The 13,969-nt window shown below is 40.9% G+C and overlaps 1 protein-coding gene across 2 annotated transcripts in view; it reads left to right on the top strand.

Annotated features, from left to right (window-relative positions):
- Window positions 1–13,969, top strand: part of LOC126353808 (uncharacterized) — a 341,733-nt gene that overhangs the window by 126,788 nt on the left and 200,976 nt on the right. For both annotated transcript variants that reach the window (XM_050002905.1, XM_050002906.1), the window contains one exon: window positions 10,100–10,351. In XM_050002905.1, coding sequence (XP_049858862.1) covers window positions 10,100–10,351 — 252 coding nt within the window. The remainder of the gene's footprint in view (window positions 1–10,099; window positions 10,352–13,969) is intronic.

The following is a 13,969-nucleotide window of genomic DNA, read 5'->3' as shown; positions in this document are numbered from 1 at the left end:
TTCTTTCTCCTGAAAAAATGTGCTCACCGTTTCCCCATGTAGTCTGGTTGCCGTTTCTATAGTACCAGGTCTTTACCTCTACAAATTCTAATACCACAGAAGTAACTTTGTTCTGTCACATAAACATAACGTTTTTAATCTTAACTGCAATGTAATTAGCAAGTGTTAATCTCAGTACCACTAAACATTAAACTCGGACCTACTCTCTCTTAAGAAACGATTCCAATAAATAAATAAATAAATAATGATTAAGAATTAATAAAGGCACACTAATAGCCCCATACAAGTAATAAAGTTTAGAATTTCCAAGCAAGGCAACAGTGACCGCATTTAACACGATAGTAATAGCAACATCTATGAAAAATTCTAAGCATTTCTTCCGTATCAAAGTTTTGTGGACCCATGTGCTAACCAACTACTACGCTCAAGGGGTACTATGTATAACATCTCGTTACCTTTTTCAGCATACCTGGCGTTGTCGTCCTATGTTTCTCCGCCTAGGTCAACATACTCGAAACTTGAAAATGTCGCATCGGCACACTGTATTTCATTATTGCTTTTATTTTCAACAGCAACCCGAGACATATCGCAAGCCAGCCTTTCAGGAATTCGTGTTGATGTACAGATTAAAAAACAAATACCTTTTTTTCAGATATGCTTCATACAGTACACATTTTAACACAGTAGTACGTTGGAGTAAACATGCCACCCGACCACTACACACACTATATTACGGTATACTGATAATTATTACTTTGGAACCGACTGATTACAACAGAGTAAAGCATAATTTTTGTGCCATATGCTTTTCACCTCTATTTTTTGCAAGGCATCTTCAGCGACCTGGAATATGTACATGGTTTTGTTGATACTTTTGGTTTATATTTAGGGCATTGTATGTATAGGTTATGAACAGTTCTGGCACTTTTTGCTTTTCTATGATGTAGTGATAATTTAAAGTTCTACTTACAAATTTCGTGGATGCTGATCTACATGTGTTCTTGTTTCTTTCGTACAGCTGTTCTTCGTCTGATAACTGACACTTGAAATTTCGTTTTCACACTTAATAGACGGTCCCCAAGCATCCTAATAATCAACATACCGTGATATACACAACTGAGAACGATAGGACTACAAAAGTTTAAGATTTTGCTGTCAATGCTATTTCAGAAATAAGTCAAAATACCTGTGCGCAACCAGTACTCATACGCTCTGAGATAAAAGATGAGACACCACGAAGGAATTATCCCAATGGGACGGAGATCGATAATTGTGTCGTACACACACACACACACACACACACACACACACACACACACACACACACACACACACACACACGATTCCAGAAAGAAATGGGATGATTTATTGAAGAGAAAGAGCTTCACAAACTGAGGAAGTCAGAAACGCGTTGGCCCACCTCTTGCCCTTATGCAAGCAGTTATTCAGCTTGGGATTGATTGCTAGAGTTTGTAATGATACTTGAATTACGTAACCATTACGACACCTCACCTCAACCTCTCGATACCAGCAATATTCTACTGTTTTTCTGTAAAATAGTTAACATATTTCTGTGACAACATTCAGATTTGATTTCATTAATGTAGAGGTACTTTGATACATCGATATGTTTATATTGCAATGAGATTATTCTTATGTGTATTCTTTCTTTTGTCACTATGATCTCTGACGTAAGCGGCAATTAGGGAGTCAAGTCTTGGTCGTCATGCTGAAAAGACGCAAATTGTAGTCAGTTTATGAAATGTGAACTTTAACGGTGAGGAAGATATTTTCATGTATGTTTTATATTGTGAAGTGATGTCGCAACAAAACTAATAAAAAAGTGTAACTTAAATTCAGAGTGCTGATTACTTTTTTACATCACCATTGCCCTAACTTGCAAAAGTTTAATCTTCAAGAATGGTTTATGAAACACATCTATAAAACTTTTGAATATCACAGAATAACACATAGGCCACTTAGCATCCGAGCTTGGAATCATCACTACCTATATTTGCGACGATTGAGCCATGAGCTCACAACGAGACCAGCGTGGGAAACACGAAAATATGAGTGCCTAGTTTATCCATTATTTCATGAAATGACTGTATTAACTGTGCTCTTATGACACCTGCCACATAATATAACTTTGTTGTTGCCCGAAAATGCAATATTTAGCAGCGTGAGCAACACTACAATCATAATTAATTTTTGACCGTTGTTGTGATAGGGTTGTTAGAAGTTGTTGCATCTCTTCTTGAGGGATATCATACCAAATTCTGTCCGACTGGCGCGTTAGACGTCAAAATCTCGAAATGGTTGGTGGGCCTTGCCTATAATGTACCAAACGTTCTCAATTGGGGGGAGATTCAGCGACCTTGTTGGAAAAGTTGGGGTTTCACGAGCATGAAGATCAGCAGTGGAGAGAGATATATTTTGTTGCTGAAATGTAAGCACAGGATGACTTGCCATGAACGTCAACAAATCGAGGCGTAGAATGTCGTTGACATACCGCTGTGCCGCAAGGGTGCCGCGGATGACTACCAAAGAGGTCCTGCTATGAAAAGAAATGGCACGCAATCCATTACTCCTGAATGTTGGGTCTTGTGACGAGTGACAGTCAGGTTGGTACCTCACAGTTTCCTAGGCCGTCTCTAGACACGTCTTCGCTGGTCATTAGAGCTCGGTTCGAGGTGGGATTCATCACTAAAGTAGTTCTACTCCAGTCAATGAGATTCCAGGCCCCAATTGGCTACGAAAAGGTGTCTGGAAATGCTCCAGACAGCGGCTACGTATCATCCTGAGTGACGTATTATTTTCATAGCAGGACCCATTTGGCTGTAATCCGCTGCATCCTTACGGCACAGCGGCTTGTCGACCATATTCTAGACATTTCGTTGTCCTTTATGACAAACCATCTTGGGCTTACGTTTCAGCAAGATGATACCCGTCCACACACGAGAGTTTCTACCGCTTGTCTTCGTGCTTGCCAAACCCTACCTTGGCCTGCAAGGTCGTTGGTTCTCTCTCCAGTTGAGAACGTATCGAGCATTAAGGGTGGTGCCCTCCAACCAGCTCGGGGTTTCGACTACCTTAAGTGCCAATTGGACAGAATTTGGCATGATATCCCTCAGAAGGACATCCAACAATTCTATCAATCCCAAGCCGAATAACTGCTTGCATAAGGACCAGAGGTGGACCAATGCATTATTGAATTGCTCAATTTGTGGTGCTCTTCCTCTTCAATAAATCATCCATTTTTTTCTGAGATCATGGTCATTTGTTTATCTCTACATATACGTCACATCTACATCTGCCAATTTCCGTCCGATTTGTACAATTCCATCGTTTTTTTTTAATGTATATTAGCAACTTAACACTTTCAAAGTCGCACCGATACAGTGTAAGCTGGCTGTTTAGGTTTTTATATTGGTAACGCCACGTAGCACTCTGTATGAAAATCACTGGCTGTGCTGTGTGCAGTCTGTGGCTGGTTTGCATTGTTGGAATATTCGCCATTGTAGTGCTGGGCAGTTGGATATGAACAGCGCGTGGCGTTGCGCAGTTGGAGGTGAGCCGCCAGCAGTGGTGGATGTGGGGAGAGAGATGCCGGAGTTTTGAGAGCGGATGGTCTGGACGTGTGTCCGTCAGAGACAGTAAATTTGTAAGAGTGGATGTCATGAACTGATGTATATATTATGACTTTTGAATACTATTAAGGTAAATACATTGTTTGTTCTATATCAAAATCTTTCATTTGCTAACTATGCCTATCAGTAGTTAGTGCCTGGTAGTTAGCGCCTATCGGTAGCTAGTCTTTTATTCAGCTGGCAGTATTGGCGCACGCTGTATTGCAGTAGTTTGAGAAACGAAAATTTTTGTGAGGTAAGTGATCCGTGAAAGGTATAGGTTATTGTTAGTCGGGGCCATTCTTTTGTAGGGATTTTTGAAAGTCAGATTGCGTTGCGCTAAAAACATTGTGTGTCAGTTTAAGCACAGTCATTTACAATTTTTCTAAGGGGACGTTACAACAGATATCATTGTTCAGCGTAATTTAAAAATATATTTCAAATACAGAAAAAGTATTATAAATTAAATTTTGTAATGCTAGGAAATATCGTGGACTGTTTTCTTTGATGAGGGTTATGATAATATTACATGTTTCAGCTGTTACTCCTGCAGTTGCGTTTGTTTCCTCCAACATTCCAAAAAAGGTGGATACATGGAGGCCACAATATACAACGCCTAACATGAAAACTAATGTACTTGCGAGAAGCAAGTTCTCGTCGGCAAGTAGCGAGATGGCACCATTTTGTAAGCTCTCAGAATCAGCAGGGAGTACCACGATACGCGGTGCCCATGGGCAACCACCGAGTGTCAATCTGACTCGCAAGCAGTGTGTCGGAAAGTGCAGCCAATCAAAACACAAAAGTATGAAAGCGCTGCAGGGTGAAGAAATAACACATAAATGCAAGCGCGTGTAGACTGGGTAAATAAGGACCAGACCAACACTAGTATACAACTGACTGCGTGGTCGAACCAGTCGATTTTCTTGCCTTATGCCACTTATCCTGTGTTTTACTGTTTGACAAGGGATGCTTTCCACCCTGCCCTGCTATGCCGGCGGTTATTGGTGTATTTATTGACATTATATTGCAATATAAGATTATGGTTATTGTAGACATTATTTCGGCCGCCCCCTGACGTGACCGTCCTGACGGTGGTTTTATCTGTTCTTTATTGGCACAAGTTCATTAATTTTACGCTCATGATAGCCATCACGTTGGATCCTATTCAGACCAACTACCGTAACCATAATACAGCTCCTTCTTTATAAAATTTCTGTAACATTCCGCTACTGATATCGCATATCAGACGTAACATTTTTGAAGTTATTTTGACGAGATGTCTTTTAATTAAAATTGTAATGGTAACAGTAACTCATGTGCATATCACTTAATCATATTATGTACTGATCGACCTTCGTTGGTTCTCCCTGCCAACCTTAGAGCGACCAAGATGCTTTCTCCACAGGTAGCCTCTTTGGCCCTAGTAAGACGAGTAGGTATCGATAGTTATTACCGTGGCGTCCTTGCCATCCCTTTACTTTGGTCGATAACAGTACATGATAGAGGGCCACACTGTTTAGGTCGTAGTAATTACCTTTTTACTCTGCATTTTATAAGCTATAAGATTTAACATGTTTTATGAGTCTTATAGATGGTAATAATGACTTATAGTAACTACCACGTTACAATCTTAAGCGGCAGAAATGCAACTTACGTGATTGGCTATCCATGACGTTTTGCCGGGGATGGTGGGCGGGGATTCATGTATTTAATTAGCGGCTGGTGTTCTTCACGTTGCAGTGCACCACTAGCCACAAGCAAGAGGGTTGCCATGCGCCACAACCTCCGACAGACATTCATGGTAAATCATCGCCTGTTTACTGTTTCATGAATATATGATTTCGTCCTTTTTATGTTTATATCAGTTTCTGTTTGTTGTAAGTCTGAAGATGATCTTATACAAAGATCGAAACTGATCACCACATTAAAAAAGTTATGCGATCACGGCTGCTTCTAATTTATTGACAGTAATTACAGATCGCTGTTTTCCTATATAAGAACTATGTTATTTGAAATGTTACAAATAATTCTTAAAGATATGACGCTAACACCTGCATGCTCTTTAAAAAGTGGATTGTGGCTGAGAAACACTGCAAAAAAAAAAAAAAAGTGAACCCTTTTAGAGGTTTCCAATTCACGCAAGATTTAGTGTTGCAACAGTACATATGGAATACAGGGGATTATTATATTTACATATCAGTAGCACTAGTAGTTTTGAGGTACCAGGTACCGACCTATGCTGAAACACACTGGCATCCAGTCGATCGTACAGATGGCGAATATTGTCCTGGAATATGTTATGCCACGCCCGCTCGACGTGTTCACGTAGTTATGTTGTCGGCTGATGAGTTGCACGAGTCACATCTCGTCCCCTCACAAGTGCTCGATTGTTGACAAGTCCGGAAATCATGCTGGCCAGGGAAGTTGCAGCATGTCTTGCACAGCACGTTTAGTTTTTGTGGCAGTGTGTGAGTGGGCATTGTCGTATTGGGACAAAACAGCACCTTCCTGTTGCAAGAAGGGCAAAATAATAGGTCTAACAACACTCTACATATACCCATCTCTGCTTAGCCGCCCCTCTAGAAACACCAAAGGTGAACGAGAGCTGTAGCTTTTCGCACCCCAGACCATAACGCATGGGGCGGGACGAATGTGTCTCTGAGACATCACTCACCAGGGCTACATCGTACGCGCAAACGACCATCACTTGCGTGCAGGCAGACTTGCTTTCATCGCTGAAGACCACGACATGCCATTTCATCTTTCAAGTCATCCTCTGACGGCACCAGCCGAGCCGTGCACGTCAGTGCTGTGGTATCAGTGGAAGACTGGTTTGACGTGCGTGTGCCCGTAGTCCCAATCCTAATAAATGGTTCACAACAGTTCGTGTTGACACATATGCCCTCTCATCCGTGCTGCGATAGACGACCTGCCACTTGTAACGTCACAGATTAAGGGTCGACCTGCGACAGCAATCGTACAACTTGCGTACAGGCCGCTAGACGCCGCCGCGAGCGCTAAGAGTGCACTGCGATCGCAGGCGCGCGTGTTGCGTACGGCGCGCGAGATGCCGCCACGAGCGCAACCGTAAGTAAGTGCCGACGGAGTTCGGTCAGCTCTCATTTTGGTGCCATCTCATTTTTGCCTATTCTCTTATTTGCTTAGATGCTTAGCTCTTATTCGTTTATGGCTCATGTTATTGTGCTCTCTCTCAGCAATTCTGATTGTTTTGATTTACTCCCAGTTGAGAAGTGCTCATTTTGGCATTTCACTTTCTCATTTTGCTAATAATATGCTCCTTAGCTTTCTACAGTTGAATAAACATAGTCTCACGTACTGTTTGTTCATTTCAGCCTGTTCATATTTTGATATTCTTTAAATGTAATAATTATCGGAAGCATTCCTTCCCTTAAACTTGTGTAAAGTATTCTCGATATAGGCTTTCTTCTGTGACACAGGTGTAAGGTTTTGAATATAAATTATATACGAAACTGTGCTTTAAAAGGAATTTATTTTTTCAGACGACAATTTTGTGATATGAGGGAGAAATTTGAGGGGCGAACCCATGGAAATAGTCTTAAGTGATCCCCTTTAAAATTAAAAATTTGTCACATCTTTCAGGGTACTATACATATATATTTATTTATTTGGTGCCTATATAAGACACACACTGCTGCACTTGCAATACGACGATCATGGCGGGAGTCTGCGCTTTGTGGACTTCTACGGGTGAGAGAATGTTCACGTCACCACTGAGGCCAGCTTCGTTGTAAACTGACACAGCACGGCCAGCTTGTGGCATTTCTCCAAAGGGACCATCCTGCCACTCGGAAGGCCAAAATTTTAACCCTCTCCTACTCGCTTAGGAAGCGCAAGTGTGTCTCCGTGACATGATTGCCGACTGGCTTCACACGTATCCGCAACATTGAACCTTCTGGCTGTGAACATTCCCTAGTATAGACACAGATGGCGCTCTGGCAACTAACCACTACTACATCAGTTGGCAGACGACGTTAAAACATATCTTTCAGGTGGTAAATGCCGTCGTCACATTAAAATCGACATCGTCTTTCCAAGTGTACTAATTTTTTACAGCAGTGTATTTACAATAGATAATCAAAAGTCACAATACATAATCAAAAGGCACAATGCGTCATTAATTCCTTGATTGTACAGCGGACGCATAGTAAAATTTCAAGACTATAACCTAGAGATAGTTAATCTACACTGATTTTACTAACGTTTGCTGTCATTAATTTTTACTGAAATTATTCATTTATACTGAAAATAATGTATCAACCTAACGTAAGAGTTTTGTAAATCACATTACATGCTTTTGCCAAAACTGAACTTTCTGTGTTAATTCTCTGCCAATCATAACCAAACATCGAGAAGCATGCAATAACTCCAGAAATCCTTACTTACCCTTCTTGAAATTTTGCTAGTTGTATCTCTTTCCATCTGTCACAACTTAATGATAGAAGTACTGCACTAAAAACAAGTGTTATTGCTGCTGAACGGTTGTACAAGGAACACGCTGTCATGTAACTGTGCTGGACACTAGCTACCATAATCTCACCCAATGGCCGGCACAGACCGAACGCAGAACTCCTCATAAAAATCAGTCATTCTTCTTTCTCCTGCTCTTAACCTGTATATTGGTGGGGTCGGCATGTTAATCTGCATTAGGTGATGCCTCGTACCTGGCTGTATCTTCTACCGTGACGACTTCCCCCCCTTGAGTTAAGTGATCACTATAATGACAGGAAGGACATCTGACCACAGGGTTAAAAATAAATAAATGCACCAAATCATGAAAACTGGGGTCCCCGTACTGTGGGACAAATGTTAGGAAATTGAGGGAGATATAGAGTTTAAAGGAATGATTTCTTAACTCAAAATATTGAACTTCCTTAACTCATTGAAATTTTGACTGAATGTTGCTTCGAAACTGAAGTAGTTGTCTTTCTTATGGGCGGTTTTGTAGATGCTCTGTTTTGGAGCTATTCTCTCACATATGTTGACATTAAAAGTTTCATATTTTCCTTGAAAGGTCATTTCAAAGAAAAGAAGCATTCTGGCAATTTAAAATAGAAGGTGCGTTACTCCACGTTTTTATTAAGTCAGTGTGCATATTGGTTGGGTTTCAAACTTTCTTCTTGCAATGTGCACGGACAAAAAAGGTACGTGTATGGTTTATTACACTAAAGTGCCAGGTATGCTATATTTCGTCCCATTTTTTTTATTTCGGGTCACACCCCAAGGACGATGTAATGTTCCTTCCCTCCAACTGTCTTCCGGATTCCTACGAAAAAAATCATTGATAAGATCTGGATTTTTCGTTTACTGGAAATGGACCAGGTTTTATTCCCAATATATGGCAGGTAGAATAAAGTCCATAAAGTCAAGGCAAGTGGTAAAATAAGCTAAGCACTAGATGAGAACCTTACTTACTCAAGAATCTGAATAAACGAGTATACAGGGTGTTTTATAATTCCTGCGCCAAGCTCCTAGACAGGGCTTAGTAGATGAGTTTTGGTAAGGAACCCGTGTCGCGAAATACAGTTTCAAGTCTCCTGCTTCACAATATGCACACAGCGGAGACACTAAGCCCTGACTTGTATGTTCTGCAGAAGTCCATTACATCGGTAATGTTTGGAGCAAAGACAAATCCAGGGGAGTGTGGGGTTCTTTGGGGACTGCAATTCTCCCAAAACTACACCTGTTCCTTCTTAATCGAAAGAAAGAAAGAGAGAGAGAGAGATTCTTTGCAACATAGCTTTTACACCAGACAATCTCGAAAATTTTCTCGCTACTGTAGTTATTACATTAGATTAAGGCAACATCTTCGATTACTCTAGAGAATTTGGAAACGGCAGATACAAAATTTCTGTGAGCTCCGACCTCCTCCCGACGAAAATCCTGGATTCAGCTCTTCGTCAGGTTCTCTTCTACATGACGAAGTACGTCCGCTTCAAAGGACAGTTTTCCACATCCAAGCAGGACTAGTCAATCCTCCTAGTTTCGAACGTAGTTTCCCGCAGCATTTGTTGTAGTCGGACGAAAATTGTATATGACGTCATAATTACAACGTGGACTGACGACGTCGCCATCTTCTCAGCGTGTGTGCGTACCGTGAAGCGAGAGATTTGAATGTGATTTGATCTTCAAACTCATTTTGTATCGATACAGTACACTTCGGAACTTGGTTTCCTTGTCAAAACTTTATCTACTAAGACCCCTCAACGACCTCTAGAAGACGAGGAATTGCTAAAAATCCTGTAGGTTTCCAGTGATATGGCTGATACGCTTCACATCTGCACCAGTTATAAAGTCTCAACTCGACGTCAGCTAAGGTTATTTGAAGACGTATCTCTACAAGGTCATTACTGCGTCGATATATTCTACATTAATTTGAAATTATCCTTTGCATTTTTGGAAATTTAAGAAACTTTTTCGTATTTTCTCAGATATTGCTCCTGAAGATAAAAACGTGAAAGTAAGCGCTGGAAGCCGTTTATCATGGGATTCTATGGTCGATGGAGCTTCTTACTGCAGCATAAAGAAGCCAGACGGAACTCCTTATTATGAAATATTTGCTGGTTACTGCAAAGTGGACATAGATACAGCTTATTATGGCGACGCTGGTGCATGGACTGTTTCACTAGGCTTCGATGGCAAAATGGAAGAGGTAGAGGTGACAGTAAACGTGGAAATTGAAGGTAATTTCTATAATTAATTATCTTTTAATGATACTTATTAATAATGGCGCCTGAGTATTTCATAGCAAATTAGTTTATATATCAGCGGTTCCTTTACTCTCACTATTTGATAACCTAGCATGTCACATGGTACTCCTATTAGGAAAGTGGCAAGAGAGTTTCTCAGTAAAACACATTTCCCAGCCTACACGTTTTACACTATCTCACATTCAATAGACAGCCTTACATTATGGAGATGGATGATGTTATTTAGATGAGGCTGCTTCAGCACACTGATTGACGAAATGACACTATGACTGCTTCACTTAACATTCTTCTTCTTCTTCTTCTTCTTCTTCTTCTTCAGTAGCGGTACAGCCCTTGGTGAGCCTTGGCTTCTTCAACAATCTTCCTCCACACTTCTCGGTTATTTGCTGTTCTTTTCCACCCCGGGACTCCCATACTGGTGATATCCATTATTACCATGTCGATCCATCTTCTCCCAGGTCTCAGTTTTCGTCTAACTGAATGGATCACACCTTTCATCATTTTCTTTGGAATGCTATCCTCTGCCATTCTCTCAAAGTGTCCTAGCCATCGTAATCTCTGTGATTTCACACATTTTACTATGTTCCTTCCTTGTTTTAACTCTTGTAATTCGGCATTGCAGCGTATTCTCCAGCCTTCTTCCTCCCTTAATGGCCCATAGATTTTGCGTAGTATTTTCCGCTCAATGGTTCTAGTGCATTTTTATCGTGTTCTGTCAACGTCCATACCTCTGACCTGTATGTGACATAGGGCAGACACTGGGAGGACTAGGGAATTATATATTAGCAGTTTAGTTTTTCTTGTAACAAGGCTATTTTTGAAAAGTTGCATATTTGCAAAGTAAGCTCTGTTCCCTGCTTGTATTCTTTCCCTTATAGCCTTTCCAATACTGTTATCATTTGTTATTAGGGCTCCCAAGTAGTTAAGAGGACACTCCTTTGAAGCATTTCCCATTGATGTTTAGGTTTTTAGGGGTTCTCCTGGTCTGAGATTGTGACATTACCATATTTTGTTTTGTTTTTACTTTCTATGAGGCCAATTTTTAAGGCTTCTGTTTCCATTCCCCGGTATGTTTCTAGGAGTATATTGGTATTTCTTCCTACTATAGCAATGTCATCAGCGTATGCACATACCTGGCTAGTTTCATAATATGGTTTGTTGATTTTATTTACTACACTATGCTGGGCTATATTGAATAGAACAGTGGAGAGACTATCACCTTGCTTCACACCTTTATTAAAGTCAAAGCTTTCACTTGTTCTGCTAAGGACCTTTACTTTTGTTCTTGTCTCTGTCATTGTCATTCTGATTAGTCTTATTAGTTTAGCACATATACCAACTTCTTTCAGTACTCTGTATAGTTCTTGCCGATTTATGCTGTCAAAAGCTTGTTTGAAGTCGATGAATAGGAAATGCGGATCTATATCATATTCATAGAACTTTTCCATCATTTGTCTTATCACAAATATTTGATCGGTTGTTTTTGTGTCTGGTCGAAAGCCACACTGATATTCCCCTAGTATTCCTTTTGCACACTTCTGTATCCTTTCGTTTAATATACTTAAGATCTTAAAAGCTGTGCTTAGGAGTGTTTTACCTCTATAGTTTTCACATGTTGTTCTGTCCCCTTTCTTATAAATGGGAATTATTATTCCAATTTTCCAATTAACATTGGGATTCATTATATAGTTTGTTAAATGATAATTTAAAGACATAACTCTTTAAACATGACGTAATTCGGTATTAATGCTTCAGCTCAGTACAAGTAAATAATAGAGAAATTACATCGAAATTTCTCTCCACGACATCTGTTATTTCCTTGCCGGGTCATATCTGTACAAAATTTCCATCGTCTCCAACAACTACTGACTGTCGTGGCTGCTGTTGTGTGACCATTTATAGCATTTATGGGGCTTGTGATTGGTCGGTGTACAACACTACGTCATGTTATCAGAGATTTTGCCCATGTCTTCACCTGTAGCGCCACTTCTATCGTATGGACGCAAACAATGCAGCGCATCAGCCTGTCTCTTCTCAGCGCTGAGGGCTCGCTTCCACGCACCCAGAGGTTATACCTGTTATCTCGGTTACAGTAGTTGTTGTACATAGTAATTTCTATTTCTTCTTTCATAGCTGAATCCCGGTATGCAGAAACGTGGGGCAATATTTTAGTTGCATGTAATATTATTCTGTTCATTTGAACAATCACGTGATGTACCTATTGCAGAGTCTTGTACCACAAGGTTAAAATGGCTCTGAGCACTATGGGACTTAAGTACCACAAGGAAGCAAGGGAGGGGAAGTGGTTATGTGCGGCCAGTATCTTTCTACAACACAAATGCACACGTGGGTTAATACGGTTCTTTATTTACATGAACCAGTCAGCGGCGGTAGCTTAAATACATGCTGATGAGAGGGCGCAGGCGACGTGTTGCTTGTGGGTGTGTCTGGTCTCTCTCATGATAGGTCCACTTGATCCGGTGCCTTCTAATAGATATTCGCGCTACATATTTGTCGACTGGTGTGTTGGCGACAACTTGTGCTTCTACCTTGCTATGGTGCTACATCTAGCAACATTGGTAGGGTCCTGAGAAGAAAGTACATAAGTCCTCATTTCTGGCCACCTAAAGAGATAAAGGAAATATTGCCCCTGGTTAAGGTCAGACTCGGCCTCAGAATCCCTGCAATTTACAAGATTCATTTTAGTGCTGAAGTAACTACATCAGTCAGTGTGTGTGTGTGTGTGTGTGTGTGTGTGTGTGTGTGTGCGCGCGCGCTATTACCGACCTCTATTCAGAATAGCAAAGACACAATCAAAACCGATAACTCGAGAAATCAACAATTGCTGAGCATACGGTCACAAATAAATACTGAATAATATTTGATGAAACTGAAATTTGTCTCACAATTCTGTAAACTAGGACCCTGTTATTAAAGAAAGAGTATAAATTAGAATGTGTGGAAACATGCTCAGAATCCCAATCTGAACCCAGTGGAACACCTCTGGCATGAGTTAAAATGTCGACTATACTGCAGACCCCAGGGTCCAACATCACTACCTTGTTTAGTTTAGAGGGCTGCCACTTCTCTGCGGATATTCTAACAGTTCATTGAAAGTGCTCTCGGCAGTGTCCAAGTCGTCATAGAGACGAATGGTGTATACACCCCTTATTAATGTGCCCTAATAGATGATCAGATAGTCTCTGCTCAATACAGAACACTTCAGCTTCTTGCCTACATGGATGGGCTTCTGTCCAGGTAAATGGAAATGCTGTGTGGCTAGGGCCTCCCGTCGGGTAGACCGTTCACCTGGTGCAAGTCTTTAGAGATGACGCCACTTGGGCGACTTGCATGTCGATGGGGATGAAATGATGATGATGATAAGGACAACACACCACCCACTCTCTGACTGGAGAAAATCTCCGACCCAGCCAGGAATCGAACCCGGGTCGTTAGGCATAACATTCCGTTGCGCTGACCACTCAGCTACCAGGGGCGGACTCTTTCCAGGTGACCTGTACAGACATTCCAGCTATGCAAAGGCTTTAATTCACAGACTGTCCGTACAAGCTACCGATAACAAATCTGACA

This window comes from Schistocerca gregaria, chromosome 3, assembly GCF_023897955.1.
Source record: "Schistocerca gregaria isolate iqSchGreg1 chromosome 3, iqSchGreg1.2, whole genome shotgun sequence".
NCBI classification, from domain to species: domain Eukaryota; kingdom Metazoa; phylum Arthropoda; class Insecta; order Orthoptera; family Acrididae; genus Schistocerca; species Schistocerca gregaria.
This window is presented reverse-complemented; position numbering and strand designations above follow the sequence as displayed.